At 35.5% G+C, this 24,379-nt stretch overlaps 1 protein-coding gene across 1 annotated transcript in view; it reads left to right on the top strand.

Annotated features, from left to right (window-relative positions):
* LOC125650523 (regulation of nuclear pre-mRNA domain-containing protein 2-like) overlaps window positions 1-24,153 on the top strand; it is a 28,997-nt gene extending 4,844 nt beyond the window's left edge. The window contains exons 2-9 of the mRNA XM_048878896.2: window positions 2,059-2,188; window positions 2,971-3,077; window positions 6,685-6,824; window positions 10,989-11,115; window positions 13,139-13,314; window positions 17,046-17,250; window positions 18,258-18,356; window positions 22,064-24,153. Of these exons, the coding sequence (XP_048734853.2) occupies window positions 2,059-2,188; window positions 2,971-3,077; window positions 6,685-6,824; window positions 10,989-11,115; window positions 13,139-13,314; window positions 17,046-17,250; window positions 18,258-18,356; window positions 22,064-23,889 (2,810 nt within the window). The 3' untranslated portion in view covers window positions 23,890-24,153. The remainder of the gene's footprint in view (window positions 1-2,058; window positions 2,189-2,970; window positions 3,078-6,684; window positions 6,825-10,988; window positions 11,116-13,138; window positions 13,315-17,045; window positions 17,251-18,257; window positions 18,357-22,063) is intronic.
* The last annotated feature ends 226 nt before the right edge of the window (window positions 24,154-24,379 follow it).

The raw sequence follows: 24,379 nt of genomic DNA, 5'->3' as shown, positions 1-24,379 counted from the left end.
TAGTTTAACAGTCAAGTCACTTATTTAAATCAAACAGCAGTGTCACTTAAGTGCTGAAGCTGAAAGTAAATTTCCAGACATGAATTATGAAGGACTGCTCTGAGATTCGGTGAAGGCGTCAGTCCAAATATCTAGCTGAGCCAAATCTCAGTTGAGATTAAACTTGCTGCACTCACTATTAAAGGTTGCATTAAAGGTACATTCTATGAAATATAGCACTTATATTTGCTGAAATTTGGCACATTCCCAATGTGAAGAACCTGTAATTTATTACAAATAATGTAAAAAAAAAAAAAAAAAAAAAAAAAAAATTCCAAATGTAAAATCCAAAATTCTGTGGTATGAGTTATGTTCATTAAAGGACACATATCGTGTTTTCAAAGTATACAAAATTATATGCATTTTGTCTTCCTTATGCTTATAGAAATTAATTGTAATAGTTCGTTCGCTGAAGTATTGCGATAATTAGCCACAATACGGACTTAAATCTAAGCCCCGATTTCAAAAAGCCTAGTTAATTAGATAGGTAGTCACGTGGTACAGTGACGTCATATGCGACCTTCGTCGATCAACTTGTTGTAAAAGTAGTGTTAGATATTTTTAAAAACTCGAGTTTTAGGGGCCTAATAAATTTACCATGGATAACATTTATTTCGATGTTAACAAATTTCCCGAGTCTTATATCTTTTAGCCACCAGTGCATACAAATAGCGACCCAAATGTAGCGAGGAAAGCGAGTATGAAATCTGCGAGTAAATAATGTTTACATGGGATCACTGTCTAAACACAATATGGTAATGTCATTTCTGTAAAGAACTGTAATTAGCGTTGTTGCTTTTTGAAAATAAACAGTTCAATTATTATTAAATTTATTTTGGAAAAGTTAGATCTAAATTATGATACGATTATGTATCATTGACAACTAGGCCTACTATCACGGGTGCATTTCGAGAGAAAAAATAATAATAAAAATTATCAAATTTATGGTGAAAATCCCAATACTTTTAGATTATTTTATTCAAGCAATTTTATTAATCATTATTTTTTTGTTATCTACACGTTGTTACTTAGGAAGTGGGAGCGCGGCGTGCTGTACGTTGTTGTAAACACGTACGTGTTCCTTAAAAAAAAAATGAAAGCATTATAATTCAATTCAAAGTTGGGAAATATCATATTTTATTATTTATAATTGAAAGTTCAATTATCTTTTATCTTCAAATTTCTTTTTTAAAACTACCAGTTGGTAGACACTGCTAGCGAAGTTCTGCCTCTATGGTGTTACAAGGTGAAGGTCAGTTGGTGCGTGTGTGTATTGAATTTGAGAGCAGAACGGAAAGCATAAGCCGTAGGCCTATATGTAACAGTGGATAGCTTTGATAGAACCATTTTCTCTCAGTTTATCTACGTCTTTGTCCAAGTGCTTGTTTAAAAAAGTACAGGGACAAATTCTACTGGGTTTTTTATGGCAAAGTCGTTGTGCCGACAAAAAATATTCACGTCTTGTCCCTCATACCTTCCTTCGAAAATTGAAATAAACACAGTCCAAATAATCTCTACTAACAGCAAGTACACCCTTAAACGGCACAAAACACCCCAATGCAGTGTTATTTACAAGCCGTTAATGTGATAATTGTTTGTTTGTCAATTAAATCTAATCTGTTAATGAAATGGCTAACAACTGTTTTCAAATCTTCTCGCTCGAGGTCGCATATGACGTCACAGATTATGGCGCGTAAAATATCGAAGAAAATATGCATATCGCAAGATTTGAATTTCATCGCTTTCAAACTCGAAAACTACGCAAACTGTTTCTTTTAAAACACATGTAAAGTAGTTTTAGGCATGAAATGAATTAATTTTGCTGAAAAAATTAAAAAGTTTAAAAACATGCGATGTGTCCTTTAATGGTGATGGACTTATCTAATCAATGAGCAAATTATGATCTCTGTGTAAGGAGTCATTGGGAGTCATCTGTATTAATGTGAAATAAATGACACTGTTTAGTGGGAGTTTGTTTTTACTAAGCTACAACGTGATAGAAGAAAATTTATTTTCCAGCATCCTCAAAACATAAACTGGTGTTATTCAACCTGTGTAATGATGTCTGTCAGAATGGAAAAAGAAAGAAAGCTGGTGTTTACATTGAGAGCTTTAGGACAGTGCTGGCAGAAGCTGTAGGATGTTCTCGGTAGTTCATATCCTCATGTATTTTCAAAACTGAAATTTATTTTTAGCTCACCTGAGCTGAAAGCTCAAGTGAGCTTTTCTGATCACCTGTGGTCCATCGTCTGTCTGTCTGAAAACTTTTTACATTTTCAACTTCTTCTCCAGAACCACTAGGCCAATTTCAACCAAACTTGTCAAAAAGCATCCTTGGGTGAGGGCTTTAAATTTTGCTCAAATGAAGCGCCATGCCCTCTTAAAAGGGGAGATAATCACAAAAATGCAAAAATAGGGTGGGGTCATTTCAAGAACCACTGGGCCAGGGGAGCAGAAATTTACATGAAAGCTTCCTGACATAGTGCAGATTCAAGTTTGTTAAAATCATGCCCCTGGGGGAAGGGTTGCACCACAGTAAGGAATCAAAGTTTTACATACAAATGTATAGAGAAAATATTTAAAAACTCTCTTCTTAAGAACGATTAGGTCAGAGAAGTTTACATTTGCATGAACGCTTCCAGACATAGTGCAGATTCAAGTTTGTAAAAATCATGGCACCCGGTTGGGGCCACAATAGGGATCAAAATTATACATGCGATTACATAGGTGACTCAGGTGAGCATTGTGGCCCATGGGCATCTTTTTTATATTTGCATTTTACTTTCCCAGTCATTAAGATAGACATACTATATTTTATATCAAGGTTCTTATGCACATTGTTCTCATCCGCAGACTGAAGAAATTACAGTTTGTAAAGATACTGAAGGCAAAAATGTTAATATGGTGTATTTTATGGTATTTACATTTCAGTGACAAAACTATTCAGCCAAATCTAACAAGGATATTGAAAATATGGGGAGAAAGAAACATCTTTCAGAAGGCGTTTCTAAATGAGTTGGTGGAAATGTTAACAAAAGGTAAACTGTTTGCATTTCCGAGGGATTTTATTATCAATTATTTATAAAGGTGTAGACATTGTTTTTATGTGTAGATAGAGTCCCTATATTGTTTTTGTGGTGAATAGGTCAAAGAAGAAGGTCACCAGGTCATATCTTGAGGAGTGTAACTCTACTGAAGAGAAAGAAATTGTATTGGTTGATATTTCACTTAGAGAGTTTCTATGACTTAAAGATGATCCTTTTATCTAAATTCAAAGATCACCAGATCTCATTAAGTAACAATTAAGATGTCTGGCAATATCTCACATTATTTGTCACAGTAATGATGGTGCAAGGTAATTTAGATTTTAATTTGAAATGTAGATTAGTGAATGCCAAAGTGGTTTGACCTACACAGGAGATCTGTTACTTTGAACCTGCAGCTGTTGTAGGACTGAACCAGAGTTTGTCTGACTGATAGAAAATCATTGGAAAAAGAACAAAAAAAGACAACTGCATATCAAGTTGGTCGGGTTTCACAATGTGCAAATGGCTTATAGAATGGTGAATGACGGGCGGGCGTCCCTGTAATAAGATACCTACTTTGTGTAATCAACTCCTCTCACACCTCTAACTTGACATTCCTCAAACTTTGTACAGTTGTTATGGACACATTGAAGATGTGCATGTGTCTTTTTGAAAGTGATCAGACTTATTTTGAAAACTGTACATGTAGTTGAATTATTTGTCATTTTTTAAGCATGTCTTGAATAGATGATACCTATTTTTGTAATTCACTCTTTTTACAGCATTTATTTGACATAATTCAGACCTTAGATAGCTGTTATGGAAGCATTGAAGATGTGCATGTGTCTTTTTAGAAGTGATTGGACATTCTTTGAAAAAATTACATGTACATCAGGGTTTGACACTAATGTACGTCCAACTGACCGAGTCTACTAAATGATAGGTCCGGTCGGATAAAATGTCGATTTACTAGTTCGACTCATCTTCGCTAGCCAAGGGTTTATGATCCGCTCGGCAGATTTAGTGCGATTTTCATAGCTTCTAGTGGATGGAGAAAACAACCCAGTTTGGATTTCATCATTCTTATCCAATGAAAATGCGTGTTTCAGCTACAGTTTAAAAGTTGTTTAGAAATGGCTGCGCTCAGAGAGTAATGCAATGTGGTATGCAAATCATTCAAAATATCAATGATAAATTTAACTATCTCTTAATTGCATACTTGAAAAAGAAGTCAGTGAGAATATTATTTAGAAAATAAACATGTGAACCCATGAAATATATGTAGTCGTTGAGTCTACGTCTAAAAATAACCCCACGTGTATATAAGTGAATTCCAAATTGAGGAAAATAGCTGATGCAAATGTCTAAATCTGGGATAGATAGAACATAAAACAACGAATTACAAGAGATGTTTGATATTAAACTTATGGTACGGTACTGTAGTAAATGAAAATGCACTTCTTTACGCAGATACGAGTCTGAACTGCGCACGTGGCATCATTGGTTTGGATATGTATTTGATACACGGCCGAGTGACAATTGTAGGTATTTAAATTCCTTTGTTTTGCACGTGATCTAACGTAACACGTTCTCTGATTGAGCAGTGGACTTTCCCTGCGTCCAATCATATGCTGAAAGTTGAGGCTACGAAAATCGCACTAAATCTGCCAAGGGTTTGTAGAGAAGCAGAGCGGATCGTAAACCCTTGGCTAGCGAAGATGAGTCCGACTGGTCGTGGTAAAAAAATAAACAAGAAACTTTACTTTACACAGTAAGATATTTTATTCTTGATTAAAAAAATAAATGTAAAGAGTTTGAACCGCGTGATGAGATAATCTGTATTTTTAGTTTTAATAAATTAAGAAAAAAAGGGAAAACTTTAGGAAGAAACAAAGCAGAACTTATGAAATAGAAATTCAAAAAAAAAAGAAGGTTTGGGTCATTTTATTCTAAATGGACTAAAGGATTTTTGTGCCGGGTAGAAGTGTTTGAAAATAAAAGCATCAAATTGAATGACGAGACTAAAGATTTTTTGAGACAGTTAAATACGTTTTAGTTCAAACTTAACATTTTCCATTTGAATCAAGTATTTGAATAAGGAAAATTATCATTTTTTTCTGGAAAGTTGGTCAGGGGTAGTGGATATAAGGTCAGGTCTAGTAAAAATCATTTGAAGTAGCCTGACTGGTCTAGTGTACATGGTGTAGTTGAACTTTGTCATTTTTAAGCATGGTACCTACTTTGTGTAAACAACTCCTCTCACAGCTTTTACTTGACATTTTTCAGACCTTGTACATTAGGCCAATTCAACTTCATTGATAAATTATCATCCCCGCCCGCCCCTCAAAAATCGGACCACCTGGAATTTTTTATTTTGCGAAACTTGCGATTTCTGGGAAATTTTCATGTCCAACTTCGGTATTTACACTCCTTGTTTATATTTCCGGTATAGCAACATTAAAAACCACGTGAAGAAAATATAGCTCTATGGTCTTCTTAATTTCTTACGTTCTTACGGAAGTAAATGAAAAGATGGGATTAATGTTTTTGATATCTTGAAGAAGTTTGGTATCTGTCTGTGTTTGAAATTAAGCTTAACCTGGAATTCGTCTGTGAAATAAGCATAAATTGATATCCATCTGGCATTAAATGAATCACTTCTGTTGACAAGAACTCGTTTGTCATTAATATTTTTCTTAGAAAATAAAATTTAAAAAATAAAATCCTCCCACTGGCCCCATACTTTTTGGTGACCCTGGATGATAATTTACTAATTAAGTTGAATTGGCCTTATTGTTTACAGTGCTTAATTAACATATTTCTAATGGTCAACCAAAATTTGAATATCAGTTGTTGTGTTACAAGTGAGATACAGCACTAACAATTCTTTGTTATGTAAACAAGGCTCATGCCATGTTTTTGTTTACATCTAGATTCCTTAATAGAAAATAGCATGTTTAAAACAGGGCACGAGCCTTGTTTACATAATAAAGAATTGTGAGCTCTGTATCTCCCATGGACCTCAGCAATTGATATTCAAATTTTTGCAGACCATTAGAAATACTTTAGTTAAGCATTTCAAACATTAGAAATGGAAAAATAAGATTTGAAAATTTTCAGCTCAAATCATGTCCATGCCCCTTTAAGTATATTAGTGCTAAAATGTGAACTATAGAGAACTTCTCTCAAAATATTAGAGCAATATTGATTGTCATTAAAATATTACAGTCAATCAAAGATAATAACCAACTCGTGATTGGTAATCATGACCTTTTTCTTTACAAGTATGCAAAAAATGACGTCATGTTTTTCATTATGACGTTTTCTGAAACATTGTTGGATAAGATAAGGGTCTTTTTTGATAGGAACGGCTCATTTGATAATGCATTGTTCCATTTACAGATATTAGATACATCTATTTGTACTACACTTAAAGTGAAATGAATATTCAACATTTTGAACACCATGAGATATTTCATAACAGCCATAGTAATATCATCTGATAACTTGTACTGAGTTAGACAGAATCCCAGAATATAGTAACGTATTGTATACCTATATTATTGGAGGTCAGAATAAATGATTGTTTATGTTTCTCATTAGAATGGAATTTTTACAGAATCCCCAGCACCTACCCCTGTCACTAATACGGCTGTAAGTCCCGCCACACCAGCAGGATCCACCCCAGCCACTCCCACACCAACATACAAACCAACAACAGTGGTCAAAGATGAGGAGAAGATACTAGCAGAATTCAAGGTATATAAAAAATACAAACTTTGGATCCTATATCCTATTTTAAATAATGCTCTGTTTCCGAATGTTATGTAAATCTGAAGATTTTTCTGGTACCATATCTAATTTTCAAGTGTGAAGATAAAAATAACCACAGGTGACTCTTAAAAACTCTTTAAGTCCATGGGACCACAATAAAATTTTGAGAGTTCAAGGTTTTGAAAGTCCAGAACTTGGCACTTCGGTCGACCATTTTTAAAGTTTGCACTAACAGGATATTTTATGTGAGAGTGTTGGAATTTGGGAATGACTATCTTCTCGTTTGTTATTTGCGACCCTTAATGCATAAGCGGAGCTGGTAAAATGGATGTTTGTTACTGTTAAATCAGCATTAGATAGTTATTTTCTTTCTAACGTACATGTACATGTAATTTATGCATTTTGCTTATATGGACTGATTCATGATTTTTTCTCCAAATTTTGTTTTTAGCTCACGTGAAGGGCTTTCAAGTTTGTACAAATGAAGGGTCATGCCCCTGGTAACGAAATTAAGGGGAAATACTCGCTACATACAGAATGATTATGAAAGTATTGAAAAAATATTTGCGTGGGGATCTAGGTTAGAATAGATCCTCAGTACCCCTTGCTTGTCGTAAGAGGCGACTAAATGGGGCGGCCCTTCGTATGAGACCGCAAAAACTGAGGTCCCGTGTCACACCAGGTGTGGCTCAATAAAGATCCCTCCCTGCTCAATGGCCAAATGCGCCGAGCATAGGCCTAAATTTTGCAGCCCTTCACCGGCAGTGGTGACGTTTCCATATTAGTGAAATATTCTCGAGAGGGATGTTACACAATATTCATTCAATCAATCAATTGAAAAAGTAAACGTGGATCAAATAAATCACTAAGGCCAAGGTCATCTCAGTGATGTCAACGTACTGCAAGCATACTTCGGGCATCTCAGAGACGTTGGATTAAATAACAAGCATGTTGATCTCGTCCGTGTTTACTCAACACATGAAAGTGTTAGTATCACCGCTTCAGGCGGTGCCCTGCTGTAGTCTATTGTCAAACACTTCCAGTTCATGTATGTTTTTTTTCAACTTGAATTATTTAGATGAAATTCCCAAAAGTTTACTTTTAGATACTTTTAGATATACAGTATAATCTGTCTAAACCGGCTGTGTGTGGTTCCAAAGAAATTGGCCAGTTTACACAGAGTCCGGAATGCAGAATGTTGAGAAGTACTTTGATATTTTGCTTAGTATAAGGACTAGGGTCATCAAATTTTGTCAGTTGATGCATCTTAGGACCTAATATGTTGCCTCAAAAGTAGGTCATGGTGACCTACTTTTTGAATCTCGCAGGTAATTATTATTAAATGGATTTTGATGCATATGTTGGACACTTTTGAGCCTATAATCATTAAAAGTTGTCAGTTGATGGATCATGGGACCTTGAAGTGCATCATGTGAAAAGTATGTCACCATGACCTACTTTCTGAATTTAATGGCTAATCATTTATGAATACATTTTAGGTTGTTATTTCAGATACCGAAGGGTTTAGAATCATCAAACCTTGTAAGTTGATGTGTCTCGAGGCCTCGAAACATATTTATAAAAAAACGTAGGTCACAGTGACCTACTTTTTGAATTTTGACATGTTCCATGAAAAAGGCTTGTATTGATTCCCATTGGGAATGTCTTTTCAAAGTGCCAAACTGTGGTAATTTTTTGTGGTAATTAAAAATATTAACACTCAGGATCAAGAAAATGTAAAAAATAAAATTATAAAAGTATTCCTTCAGTTTTAATTTCATTTTTTTAAAAACGGTTGCTAACGTCACATTTTTATGACGGAACACTTGACGGAAAATGACATTAGCAATTAAAAAATCTTCTGTTTACTATATAAGTTATGAAATTATTTAACTACATGGCTCTGTTAATGAAAGGTTTAAATGTAATCTATATACATTACATCAAGACCAATGTTTGTTGTGCTTTAATAATGACCTAGAATCTTTTATTTTCTGTCAATGCTAATGTCAGTTCTTGACGGAACTTTTTTTATGCTAATGAAATTGTTTGACGGAACAAAACCTTGCGGAACTTTTTCGCAGTGATGTAAATCATGATAGAATATAAATAGTTTCCCATGATTGAGTTTTTATTGCAATAAAATAGTCTTTGAATTCATAAACCGGTAGTTTGACATACGATTTAGTACAAATAAAACGATTTCTTATGCTAATGTTACATGTTACTAACGTCAGCAATTTTGACAGAAAGTCTATCGCTTGAAGTTTTACGTAAATCTGGATACCTCATTCACTCGACCTGCCATTCAATTGGAAAATCCCATTACAACGCCCCTTGCAGGGAGAGTTGTAATAATAACAAAGAACCACAACTCTTACAATGGTTTGGTAAAGAAGTGTGCTAATGTCACATTGTGCCGAGTAGAGTTTGACAGAATGATGTTAGACCAAATATCAATGTAATTTCTTAAGTCAGATATTTTGTTTAAAGAAGATAAAATCTGTTCCACAATTAGATTAGGACTTTTAATGCTTAATTCCAGAAAAATAATCAAAGCAAATTGTTTTGCAGTACATCTCTATGTACATATGTACATTAGGGCTAACGTCAATATGTTTGACAGAACGAAAGTCACAAAAACTGTTTACTTTGAATTTAGTTTTGTATAATTTGTTTTCATAAATAGTTTGCAATTTTTTTTATAAAAATTAAGTAAAAGTACATACATTTTGTTCCATCTTTTTCGTCCCATGTTTTCTTATATAAGTTGAAATAAAGTACCCGAGAAGTTGGGTACCACTTTTCACAGGAGTTAATTCTGTCAATTTTTCTCATATTTTGAACATTCACATACCAAAATAATTTTAACAATTTATGTGTGGCAAAATATTTTTGATTTTATAATGAACTCTAGTCCATTCAAGTTTGTAATTAACAACATTCTTTACTTTTTAAGCATATTTATTTTTAAATACGGAGGGGAAAAAATTGACGGACATTTTATGCTAATTTTTTGCAGACATTCAAATTTCACATTTTTAATTTTAGATACATATTTTGGATACTATGAAAGCTAGGATCATCAAACTTTGTCAGTTGATGCATCTTGAGTCTTCATAGTTTGTTGACCAAAAAGTAGGTCACCATGACCTACTTTTGGAATTTGATGGCTATATTTTAATATTTCAGATACTATTTGACTTACAATTATCAAACTTTGTTAGTTGATGCATGTTGAGTCTTCAGAGTGTGTTGACAAAAAAGTAGGTCACTGTGACCTATTTTTGGATTTTGACGGCTATATTTGAATATTTCAGATACTATTTGACTTACAATCATCAAACTTTGTCAGTTGATGGGTCTTAGGTCCTCAGAGTGTGTCGACCAAAAAGTAGGTCACTTTGATCAACTTTTGGAATTTGCCATTTATATCTGAATATTTCAGATACTATTTGACTTCAGTTATCAAACTTTGTCAGTTGATGCATCTTGAGTGTTTGGAGTGTGTTGATCAAGAAGTAGGTCACTGTGGCCTTCTTTTGGAATTTGACGGCTATATTTGAATACTATTTGACTTGTCAGTTGATGCATCTTGAGTCTTTAGTGTGTTGACCAAAAGTAGGTCACGGTGCGTTAAAACCTTGTTAATTGATAAATCTTGGTTAGTGAGAATTTTTGCCTGTTCTACAATGTATCAGAAGAGCGATTCTAGGTCCATGGGCCTCTTGTTGTTATATGAAGTACATTTATGTTGTGAAATGTTATGTTTTTGAGTCATTCTATTATGACATCATATTTTTTGTTAGAATATTTAAAAAATGAAGAAAGTGTCATCTTTTCTATGTCATGATTCTAAATCTAGGTCATTTTGGTCAAATTGAGAATTAATTGATTTTTCTATGGATTCATCTTCCAATTTTGATTTAAACAACAATGCCGTCACTTTTTAGGACCAGATAGAGCCTTTATTATATATGTGTATACCTGCAGTTCTTTATTTTGTTAACTTATTTTTTGTGTTCATTATAGGTTAATTACATGTCGACTATGCACAGAAGTTTGATAATTCATTGTCCTATTTAAGCCCCAGATAATTACATGTATATTGTGCACAGCAGTTTGATAATTCTTTGTCCTATTTTAAAGCCCCAGATGCTGATTGACAAAATCAACTGCTACAAAAGACTGGAAGGAGATGTGGAACTCAAATTCAAACAGATCTCAAGCCTGAAGCTGGATGCCTCGAGTGTGGAGGCAGTCACACAGCTCAAAGGTAAGCTACAATAAATAGGTCTCAAGCTGGACACCTTGAGTGTGGAGGCAGTCACACAGCTCAAAGGTAAGCTACAGTAAACAGGTCTCAAGCTGGACGCCTTGAGTGTGGAGGCAGTAACTCAGCTCAAAGGTGAGCTACAGTTCTCAAGCTTCAAGCTGGACACCTCGAGTGTGGAGGCAGTGACTCTGCTGAAAGGTAAGCTACAAGATACTCATCAGCAGAAATAAAGATCAAATTCATGTTACAGCTCAAAAGTAAGCTATAAACAAGTTGAATAAAAACCACCATGAAGAAACACCAAAAAAGGGGGGGTGGGTGTCAACTCACCTGAGGTAAAGGTTTTCTGTTCAGAATACATCATCTGTCTGGTAGAAACACTTGACAGTCTCAATTTCTTTTCCATAATTGTTTTATCACAGGTCACTAAATTTTGCAAAAATGTTCTTGCAGTGCTCATATTACTGCATCCAGCAGGAGTGTTAGTTTTTTGTTTGAATGACAGAGAAAAAATTCTCTTCTCCAGAAAGGCAGCAGATCAGGTCACCTAGCTTGTTTCTGGAGTTTCAAAATGTGTTATCTTTTAGAACAAAACATCCAAAATGGCCATCATAGCCTCTGATTTATATTAAGAAAAATTTACTTCTTTGTCCAAATGGCTGTGTTAAATTGCCATACATTGCACAGGTGCCCCTTATCATGGTCTTTGGAGATGGTCTTATTGTTTTAAAGAATTCAGAGTTTCAAAATGGCTACATTGCTGGATAAAGTTTGATGTTATCAATTATGGTATATTTTGATATAGTTTTCTATAGAGAGTAGCCAGTCTTATTGCCTGCCAATCTGATAAAAATCAGACTTTGATCAGCACCGATATTCTGATATCACTAATGCAATGATCTGAAGACATCCCATATAGGGTCACATCAGAATGAACTTTAGATAAACCAATCAAATCATCACAGGCAAAATCGTTGGCGGTAGGAATAAGTGATAGTAAATCCCAAAATGTTTCTTATAATGTCTTCCTTGGAACTGTAAATGCTGAATCCAATATGTAAGAATAGGTTTGACTGGTTCTTGTAGAAGCATTTGATTGGATGACCTTAGACCACCAAAGTGCGTGCTGACATAGCCCTATATAGGTCGTCTTCAGGTCTTTGTATTAGTGACATCAGAATATTGGAGTGGATCAAAGATCTGGTTTTGATAAGATTGATTGCCGGCATGGTAAAAATCCCTTGACTTCTTGAACTCAATTTAGACATCACATCTGTTTATGAATAATATTGGAGATTGATATTTTATCTGCTATTGAAAATGAAAACAAATGTGTGCTTCTAGGATTAAGAACTGGTAGTATTTGAAAAATGTGTTATAAAAAGGCCATTGATTTAATATCAGGAAATACATGTGTGCCCACCTTGAGTCTTGTGCAAAACCAGATCTCGCAAGCACAGTATGCTTCACCACACAATAACCTGGGACGGTCATATTTCCTATATTAAGTCAATTACCTTTCATACTATGACTATAGTTTCAAACATTTGTTAAATATTTCAAAATTTCAAAACCTGACATTTCATAGAATTGTATATTATGTATGGAGGTGATTTAGTAACACAATGGTATGTATGTAACAGGGAGTCTGATTGGTTATCTCTATAAGTAACACAATGGTATGTATGTAACAGGGAGTCTGATTGGTTATCTCTATAAGTAACACAATGGTATGTATGTAACAGGGAGCCTGATCGGTTATCTCTATAAGTAACACAATGGTATGTGTGTAATGGGGAGTCTGATAGGTTATCTCTACAAGTAACACAATGGTATGTATGTAACAGGAAGCCTGATTGGTTATTTCTACAAGTAACACAATGGTATTATGGTATGTGTGTAACGAGGAGTCTGATAGGTTATCTCTACAAGAATGTGGTCAGCAATATGGCCTGTAGGCCTCTTACTTAAGAAAATAACCATATGAATTTTGTATCTATAAATATCCTTTTTCTGTAAACAGACAGAGCCCATGGAAAACAGTTCAGTCAGCAGTTCGAGGATTCCTGTTCCAAGCTGGAGAATTATGTAACCTGTGCAGAACAGCAGATTCTGGAGGAGAAGGTGATGATTGAGCTCCTGGAGCAGAGTGAAGTGTTTTATGATGAACAGTACAGAGAGGCTAGGATTGTGGCTAATGTAAGTATGATGAGGCTTATGCAAGTCCGATGGGGGTAATGGAAGTCTTATAGGGCCAGGGCTTTCAACAAATTTAAAAGTAGGAGGCTGAAATGAAAAAGTAGAAGGCGATCCAATGTGAATGGCGCAGCCGTATCACACGCTGAGCTATGCTCGGCGCCCTTACGGCCGGGGGTCTGGGGGCCACTCAAGGCCCCCAGAAGCTCTGGGGTAAATGACGCAAAATCCTGCATTCTGGCGGTTTCCTGGCACTTAAATGCAGCTTTGAAATTGTCATTCTTTTGCCTGAAATTTTTACTTTTGCCATGAATTTATTGTTTCATATGTGAAATTTTCTGTTCATGCAAAAACTTTAAAAAAATTCAACATTGCAAAGTACTAATTTTGATGCAAAATGAAAAATAAAGTGCATCAAGATAACTACATGTAATTATTTTTTGCAATGCTGTATCAATCAATTTTTAAGTGTCTTTGCTTGAATCTCTGCCACCCAAGAGTATAAGCAGTTTAAAGTAAAATGTAAGAAGAATATAGATTACAACCAACACCAGTTTTATATAATAAAGCATCAATATATATTATATTTATAGTTGTTCTAATTACCTGTATTGTCAGCTTTCGTTTCCTTATTTAACGGATACATTGTATGTTATAAAAAAAAGTTTACATGTATTTAATCATTATTTTTTATTGAATTGCAAATAAGAGTTGCACTTCCAATATTTTAAGAATATTCTTCACCAATTAACACAACTCTATATTTCTATTTTCATTTGGTCCCTTAAAGTCTGTTAACTTACACTGGGAGTAATATTTTTCTCCAAGACTGACATGAAACCCATTGGGACCTTTTGCTTTTGCTCACCCCAATATTTTTTAAATAAAACCCAAACAATCTTTATTACAAATTAATAAGTAACATTTAAATGACCTATAATTTTATTTTTCCACAAATTCAAGTTAACAGCTACAGATTTGTTGGTAACATAGCGAATTTGTGCTGAAAAAATCTACTTTCGTTTTTATTTAATACCACATGGGCATTTGCAAATTAAAAAGAATAGCAAGTCTGAAATTTTTCCTGATTAAATTCTGTTTTCGCTTTAAAATTGTTGATTGATATTATACTTGTGTCACTTTCACTTCTGGCCTTTTTAAAGCCGAAACTGAACAGGGTATTTGTTCTCTTCATTCCGTCATCATCATTGATTTTTACGTTCAGGACTTGTTGTTATCTTTCGGAACTTCTCGTCCGTGTTTTCACGAATTGGGTAAATCCGAGGCTTTCCGACTATTGCAATTGACGTATTATTTTCTACACCAACAGACAACCAATCAGGTGCCGGTATTTACCTGAACTAAATTTAGCGCAAGTAAACACGTTTTTACATCCTAACGGCCGCGATTTCTGAGTCTACTAAAGTTTGGAAGATGTTTAAAGTTTTATAAAAGTTTTTTTCATTGGACATACATTTTTGTCACTAAAGTAGCCGGCACCTAATGTTACTGTAGGCGGCGGAAATCCGCCGGCTACCGGCTACTTTTGAAAGCCCTGTAGGGCTAATATAAGTGTGAATGTAAGTTTGACGGAGCTATTGCAAGTCTTCACTATACAGTGACCCTAAAAATATTGTAAAAGGAAAATATGAAAACAAGAAATGTTTATAACATATATGCCCCTTTAACCATGTGACTTCAAAATCAATAAGGGTCATCTACTCCTCACAATATGCCAATGTACCAAGTTTAATGTCTGTCAAGGAAAGGGTTTTCAAGATATTGAGCGAACAGCATCTTCCTATGTCCCAGAGTGGATTGACCCTTGACCTTTGAACATGAAAATCAGTAACCAACCCACATAAGAAATGTCAATATGATCAAGTGAATGGTTCTCAAGATATTGAGCGGACAAGATGTGATACCAACGACTGACAGACTGACAGGTGCAAAGCAATTTATCCTGCCTCTGATAAAGATCTGGGAATTTCAATAGCTTAAACCAATACAATGATGTACCTTTTACTAACCTAATATTGTCAATATGCCACATGGATTACTAACCACATATGTCTACTGTGACATGAGAATAAATATACTAGGTCACTAGAGTCAGCGCATATTATGACGTCATAGTTATACGAAAACAAATAAATTCATTTTTATACGCCCGTCTTTAGACGGGACATATTATGGTACAACGATGTCTGTACGTCCGTCCATTCGGGGTTTTCTCTTTATAATTTCATTTCCCTTTACATATCATGCTGAAACTTGCTGTGTAGCTTCTTTGTGGGTCACTCTAGATCATACTGCAATTTTGATCCATTTCAACCTTTTTTCCAGGAGTTTTGCCCCTTTATTTGGAAATAATTATTATATGGAGGGTACATAATTTGTCCACGCTACTCTTCCCACAGTTTTCAAGTGAGGACCTTCTTATTTTGTGGAGTGTTTGTATAGGTACTGAAGATGTGCATGTGGGATGGATTTTGATTTTCTACAATTTTTGAGAAAATTACAGGTTGTTGAACTTAGTCTATTTGGAAATTAATATTCTATGGAGGGTACATAATTTGTCCACCCAACTCCTCCCACAGTTTTCAAGTGAGGACCATCTTATTTTGTGGAGTGTTTGTATGGGTATTGAAGATGTGCATCTGGGGAAGGATTTTGATTTTCTTCCATTTTTGAAAAAATTACAGGTTCAATGTTGAACTTGGTCCATTTTGAGGAAATCTCGATTTTTAAGCTAAGACCCTTTGTTCATATGAAAGTTTGTCACAGCCTCATGATGGCTGATACTACCTGAAGCAAAGTTATACAAATTATAGCACAAGAAAAACACCCTATGTAAGCATTTCACGGGCGCATTATGTACCGTTTGCGGTACTCTTGTTTAATTTACAGTTTGTTAGAAAACTTGTTTTTATCCTGTTGTTGATGGTTTAAATGTTGCAGCCACATTTTTCATCGTTGTATGTTTAATAAAGTATCTTAAGAATACATACATTGCAGTCATTTATCATTGTTGTACATTAGAAAAGCATCAAGAATGATTAATGTCACTATACATGCCTTTAATTGATGTATATACGTAAAATCATCAACAAGATAAATTTGTTATGTAGACACTTAGAGGAGTAATTTAGAAATATTTGGGGTCCTTGGAGAAAAAAAAAAATGTTGAGCTCAGCTTAAGCCTCGATGTATTTTTTTCAAGGACCTCATATATTTCCGTATTACCCCTCTAAGTGTCTACATAACTAATGATGCCCTTCTTTGAAGGGGGGAGGGGGGCATAGAAATAGACTCTGAGGGTACTCCCTCAGGGGTGATCCAGAGAGACAAGTGTTTCTGACTGAAATTGGATTTCCGTTTGCTATGACTAAAGTCAATCTACCCTAGGAATGAGAATCCTACTCTATTTAGTACTATAAGTCATAGCTAAATAGATTTATGTGATGTAAGTATCTGGGACATTCCTTGGGTACAGTGGGAGTTATTATGTGTTACCATGGATATCTGTTTGATAACCAAAACCACCTAACCACTAGCTCCAAGAATTTAAAGGAATGGGCTAAGTAGATCTGCACCATTTTCAATTTTTATGGAAGCATGTGAAGGGAGTGCGGTTGAATGGTAACTGCACAAAATGTTCATTATTTTAAATTTGAACACCTGATAAGTTCAGAGTTAATTTCCGGCTTCCATTTTTTAAAAATATGATTCAGGCCTACAAGAACTTTGGAACCAGAATTAACAACCTGCGCAAGAAATTGGAGGAATTGATGAAGTCTCTGCCCAGCCCAGTGCCCTCCCCTTCCTATGATGCTCCTTCACCTGGCAACACCCCACCCCTGGAGGAGATCGACAATACAGAGGCTGTGGACATGGATCTGGATGAGGAGGACAACGTTACCCCTAGCAACATCCATGGTAGGTCTATTTGTCATAACAATGTTGTTTGTATGTACAGTTTTAGTTGATGTGTTGATTTCTGTTTTTATGTCCTACAGTGTAGACATCGTATCAATTATTTACTCCCGCTCGCGCCGTAAGTGAGAAAGTTTCCCAGTTTACTTTCGGAAGGTCGGGGGTGTCTTCCCAGATACATTGTATCTGGGTTCTCTCTTCCACCAATAAAAACTGGGCGCCACCAGATAACTGAAAAATTGTTGAGTGTGGCGGAAAACAGCTAAACAATCAGTCAATCAAATATATACTCATTTGGGACCCACAGCCAAACAATCAATCAATCAAATACATCCTCGTTTTGGGACCCACCTCAAGATACAGTGTCAATGCATTTCCATTTTTTCCCCATTTTGCATTTTCATTCAAAACATGTTTTGATGAAATTATTTCAAATCTGAGAGAAGGTTTTAGGGTTAAAAGTAAAAGTTCAAGTGTTAGGATGAACTGATCATGTCAAGAAATTTGATTGTGGAGGGAAAAATAACCTTCTTTTTTTTTTCGAAAAATACAATAAGTCCAGAAGAGATATTTCAAATTTGGTATAGAATCAGTTGAATGTAATGACAGGAATTGTGAATTCGCTCAAAAAATACTACATTACGATGTCCAGAAAAATAACAATCTTCATATGACTCGCCTATAAGTTGTACATAGAGTTTTGGAGCAGAACATCAAATATACATGTATTAGATGATAATTTTATTATTTTTACATACCTGTCCTTCATTGGCCCTATGAAAATGTACTACCTTATTTGCTTGTAGATTACATGTAATACTATAGATTGTATATTGTAATTTGTAATGCTTAGAATAATCACATCTTATTAGTGTGGATGAAGGAATAATATTGTGTTCCTAAAACAAGGTTATGATGACCTCTCTTGAGAATTATGTGGTAAGTATTTAAAGATCAAGATGAAAAGAAATAAAATATGCATATCAATATTTGTGTGATTCTTTCTTCAGCTGCCCAGCAGGATAGCAGCATTAGTAATATAATGGAGCCCCCTGAAAGCGAAATGTACGACCCTGAGGAACAGCTGTCCTCCAAACAAAAATATATTGGTAAGTTTTTACATGTACAAAACAAAATGGTTTCTGCTTCAGAAGGAGGGGGATATTGCTTCAGTCGGAGTCGAAATCTTGTACAAAGTGGATGAATGCTGACATACTTTCGGTTTATCGCAATTCACCTTTGAATTAGAACGCTTTGGCTGATATGGTATTGCGTTGTGTGACGACACAATTGAATCTGTTTGTAATACAATTGCGAAATGCAACAGAACTCTCATTAGTCCATATGTATAAGTCCGTCCAAATTCCCTTATACGGGAGTAGTCGGCATTTGAAAACATGACGGCCAGATGGAAACAAACTTCAAAGGAAAAAAGAGAAAATGTTGTATTCTTGTGTTGTTGTCTCATAAATTTAAAGGGACTGGTTCACGATTTTTGATAAAAATATTTTTCATTTTTGATGTTAAACATTAGAAATATAAGCTCATTTAATGTTGACAGCCAAAATTTTGACCTGATGAATTCAAGAATAAAAGTAATATTTTAGCCTTAAATATGTGTTATGTAAACAAAGACTCGAGTCTTTTTATGTAAACAAACAAACAAGTGAAATATTGATTTTGTAATATAATGCATCTTAATTTTGCATAGTCACACATTTTAACTTTTAGATGACACATTTCACCCCAAAAATGCTTGAAATGTGAAAGATATAATAATACTTAGATAGATATCCATTTCTTTTGAAAATTTCGTAAACAATAGCATACCGCAATCTTTGTTTACAAAACAAATAATAAACTCTCTAAAATGAGCTTCTGTGATGATGTATCACCTTAATTTTCATGTGAAATCTTTCAAACACATTAGACAGTAGATTTTGATCATTAAAAGTGAAAAACAAAATTTTGGGTAAAATCGTGAATCAGTCCCTTTAATATCAAAAAATTCCTAACATATTTTCCTACTATACTTGTGTCCAAACATACCTTAAAATATTTAGTAAAGCCCCATATGACCCCAAAACTTGCAGCTTTTGATGATTTCGTTTGTTGACATAGCCAGGTTAGGTAGCCAGTCAGTTCGAACCCCGGTTCATTTCCATACTGGCACAATAGCGTCTAGATGTGAACTAATACCCCACAAATATTTTAGCTAAATATTTTAAATAATATATCATCCCAGTTCCATTAAATGATAATTATTCAAATAGCTAAACTCACAGCAATGCGGCTTTCATTAGTCTGGGCCGGTCTCCATCTCTGTCACAAGAGTGTTAAGGACCAAAAGGGGCTTACATAGCATTTTCGTTAATCAAGAGCTTATTTTACCTTTACAAAAACTATATTTTTTAATTTCTATTAATTATTCGTGTTGATAATAAATGAAGAGCGAATACATAACTTACAACCAATTTAATGAATAGATACCAATAGCAACAGAGTTCGAATTGACCGGCTACCTAACATACGAAATCATTTGAAGCTTTAAGTTTTCCGGTCGTGTATGGCTTTAATGAATATTTGAAGGTACTGTATTTTGCCGAATATAATACGCACTTTTTTTAGAGAATATTTTTGTGCCAGAAAGGGGTGCGTATTATATACCACAATAGGTTTTTGACCTTTTTTTCCAGATGAAACTCGGCGATTAAGTAGTGTAATATTTCCCTCAAAGACCAAGGCTTCGGATACTGTACGCCTTTTCACGTTCACCTGTTTATTAACTAAAAAATTCGACCTCAAGAAAATTACTACAGAAACGTAAAATTGCAGAAAATGTGATATATATACTTACAATATCTAAATAATTCAATTATCATGAAACAAACAGCCAATCAAATTGCGTTGGATCTGACTATTCATTACATCGCATGCCGCCATTATTGAAAGCATGTGTACACAATAATGCCTTGTCACGTGCTAAAATTGTTGGAAAATAATTTTGTCACTTGCTAAAAGTTGGTTTACTGTAAGTTTTATGAATAGGCCTAATTTTTAATGAAATACTAATTTGAATCTTTGAAATAACTATTCTTGCGTAAAAGCGTGTGTTTTACGAAGCCATTGTTGTGTACACTGCTTTTGTTAGGTAAAGAAATACCTAACAAATTTTTTTTTCACACATTTTAATAGTCATCGTAGTTAACGAGGAGTTGATAATTTGCATCTTTGTACCTACCATGGTGTGTTGATTACAGTAAAATAAGCGATAGTTTAATTGTTTAATTTTATTTTTATAACATCGGCTATTTGATTGATTTTAAGTTTCAACAAAGGAAATATCGAGTCAGTTAAGACTTTAATGCTACAAAATCTCGTGCTTTGCTGAAATGAACAGGCTTGTCAGGGTTGATATTTCCCTGAAGATTCTCATTGAAGATTACCGCGATGTAGACCTCATCTCAAAAAGTTTGCAAATTATTGTGCGTTGTTTAGAATTCATTATTTCTGCAAAAATATTAAGTGAAAATTAACACTAAGTATAAAATAAAGATTACCGCTTGGTCAAAATTTTTACTGCGTATTATACACCCGAAGTGCGTTTTTTCACCAACTTTTAGGCTCAAAGTGGGGGGTGCGTATTAAACACCACTGCGTATTATATTCGGCAAAATACGGTATGTTTGGACACAAGTATAGTAGCAAAATATGTTACAATTTTTTTATATATTGAATTTATGAGACAGCAACACAAAAATACACTGATATCAGGCCACAACCGTACGCAACTTTTTGTGCCCCGTAAATCGAAGTTTTTATAAGAGGTGGATCTGTAGCTCTCTGTTCCATCACAATATTTTTTCAGAGAGCTACAGTTCTCCAGCTAGTAATTTTCTAGTCCATCCATCTTATCTAATCACCTGAATCCGCTCGAGAAAGTGGGCGGGCTGCAATCGGCCAATAAAAACTCTTGTTGTATTACATCAAACGTGTCATTCAAACTGTTCAACTGTCTCATTCAATTGTGTTGTCACACAACGCAATACTATATCAGGTAAAGCATATCTTGTGTGATGGGTATTTGAAGAATGCTTTACACTTCAGACTTTATACTTGTTCATGTGATAGACATGATGTTGAAAAAAAATATTGCCAAATATTTCTTGTATTCTTTGCCTTCTATTAATGAAACAAGAGGCATGTGTTGTTATAACAATGCACTCATTAAGGCTTTTTTTTTTTTCACCTTTCAGATTTAATTCTTGAGTTTGTAGTGCTATATACCCAGATTAGGGAAAAGGGGCATATATTTTAGAAATAAATTTAATTTTTGAAAATACAGGAGGTATGAATTTTAATGTTTCATGCTGGCATACTTCATAGTTGATATTTCATGCAAAGCATGCTGGCATACTTCATAGAGCATGTTGATTTTTCATGAAAAGCATGCTGGCGTGAAGAGTTGCGGTTCATACCCTCATGTCTTTTCAAAAGTGAAATTTATTTCTTATTTCTACATTTTACTTTTATTTTGGTCTGAATTCCCAGCTGTTGAAATAGACATAGTATATTTATCAAGAGTCATATGTGCATTGTCCACATCTGTGTTACTTTCCTTACAATTGTAAAGATATCAAAGGCAAAACCATTAATAATGTAAATATCCTTATGTTTGTGAAAAACTTTAAACATGAGTTGATATCACATTTTGTTATATAAGTGAGAGAGGGGGTTTATGTATTTAGTAGTTGTAATCCTTGTGACAAGATCTTTGCATTGGTGCCATATTTGTTTTGTTTTTTTTTCATTTCAGCTGGACCAAATGCTCTAGAGTCACGGATTGCAACAATGATACCCTCACTCCCGACAGGCAGTGTTCAGCACAATAATGCAGTCCCTGCAGGAAATCTTCATCAGAGCATGGACCCACGATCTCAACTGCCACTACCTGTAGACAATCCTCCTGTCTACAACCCACCCAAACCAGCAGTCATCAAGGTGCTACAACAAGAGGAGGGAACCCCCACAAAAGATGAGGGAAGTTCCACCCCAGTACTAGATGAGAAGGAGGACTCCCCTCCCAGAACACACCAGAATCCGATCGATTTCCTTACTCAGATTCTGTCAAAAACACCTAAAACGTCCACTTCTAATTCCAATTTCCTGCAGAATCTTTCTCTTCTTACAAACACAGTGAAATCCCAGTTTCAACAAAACAGAGAAGCCATGAAACAACCTCAGCCTACACTCCAGCCTCCAGCTCCTCAGACACCTAACTCCTGGGCTGAATGGAAGGCACAAATGAAACCAGAAGAGGTACAACAGGCAGTTGGTCCTCCTCTAGGGGTGCCACAGTCCAACCCACCCCAACATTTACCACCACCAATGTTTTCTCAAATAAATCCCATGTCATCAGCACCACAGCCAGCATCTGTACCAGCACCTACAATTCTTTCCCCTCCAATTCTTTCCTCATCTGTGGGTGTGGTCAGACCACCCCCTCTTCAGGCTCCTCAGCCTAATTTCATTCCTCAGCAGGTACCCAGTCCAGAGGCATCATGGAACCATCAACCCCCTATCCCCCCTCCCCAACCATTTCCTTCACAGCCCAATTTTTCTGCCCCTTCTGGAGGAGGGTTTCCAGGTGCTCAGGGTGATCGAGTCTCTCCGACCTGGAATCCACCAAGTGCTCCAAATTCAGACAGACCATCTACAGTATGGAACCCACCACCTGGCCCCCCAGATCACTCCCTCCCACTTTGGAACCAGCCGGCATCTGGGCCTCCTCCTGGGAACAACTGGACTCCTCCTGTCAGTAAACCAGAACAGAATTGGGGTAACCAAGGTGAAGGATCCTGGAATCGTCCTTGGGACCAGACTGATGATCCCTCTCCTGCAGATGAGGAACCATCTTCAGATGTGTCACCACTTCCACCACCACCAAAGGGAATTCTACGAAACAGAAAGTCTAGTCTTAAAGAGGTGCCAATAACACCAATCAAATCTCTTGAAGATAATTCCTTCCCTAACCCCCCTGGGGAACCTCCCTTACCTACAGATGGAAAATTGAGGTCAGCAGCAAAGGACAAAACAGGCAACAATGCACCTGATGATCACAGGGAGTTTCTTGAGAAGCTGAAGAGGAAGACTACTGGTGCTTCTGGCAGTAATCTGGTGTCTCCACCGGTCGTGAAAGAAAATCCTGACCGAGTCCAGGTTAGATCTAACCTTGCCAATATCTCAATGGGTAATTCTGAAAATAACACTTTTATCATAGGAACGGATGAGGAAAAGGAGGGGGAACACAATGTATCAAAAATAGAAACGGTGAGTGTGGAACGTCGGTACCAAAGTAAACACGACGACATTCGCATGCCAGAAAAACCACCAGTGCATCGAGACTATGAATACGAAGAGGATTATGAGAGACATGATAATGGTGGTTTTGGAGATGACTATAGACCCCCGTATCGTGGTGGTGGGGGCCACTCAGGGCCACGGTACAGAAATCCCGGTCCATACAGAGGAGGGAGGGACTCAGGATGGAGAGATCCCCAATACGTAGATAGGCCTAGACCCCCTCCTCCAAGACATTACCGTGATCAATACAGCGACTACAGGAGGCCATATTATTACTAATTGTAAAGCATTTTAGATATTTCTACTTTGACCGACCAGAAATCGATCTGCAGAAATATTTAGATTTATGGAACAATGTCTATGCATGAAGAAAGACTTTTGAGATGTGCAGCTCTTAAATACAAGAATTGTAACATGTTCAAGTGGAATCTGATTTAAGTGTATTTCATAATATTGTCAAATCATCTGCCATGATTGTTTTCATTATTTGTGAGAATTTTTTCACCCATTTGAAAAGCTGTTTATTAAATAGCTTTTATTTTATGTTGGGCTTGTTGAGTTTGTTTGGAAGATATACATTATTTGATAATGAAACACAAGATGAATTCAAATGTTGTTTAAGTGATTTCAGAAGAGTTTGAAAGGAATATTGAAAAATTAAAATGATTAGGAATGCTATTACATGTTGAGGCATTTTTAAAACATGCTGTGGTAGATGAAGATACATCTAAAGATCTTGGTCCCTGAATCATGATAAATGTCCTATTAT

The sequence above is a fragment of the Ostrea edulis genome, chromosome 5 (genome assembly GCF_947568905.1).
Source record: "Ostrea edulis chromosome 5, xbOstEdul1.1, whole genome shotgun sequence".
In the NCBI taxonomy this organism is placed as follows: Eukaryota; Metazoa; Mollusca; class Bivalvia; order Ostreida; family Ostreidae; genus Ostrea; species Ostrea edulis.
This window is presented reverse-complemented; position numbering and strand designations above follow the sequence as displayed.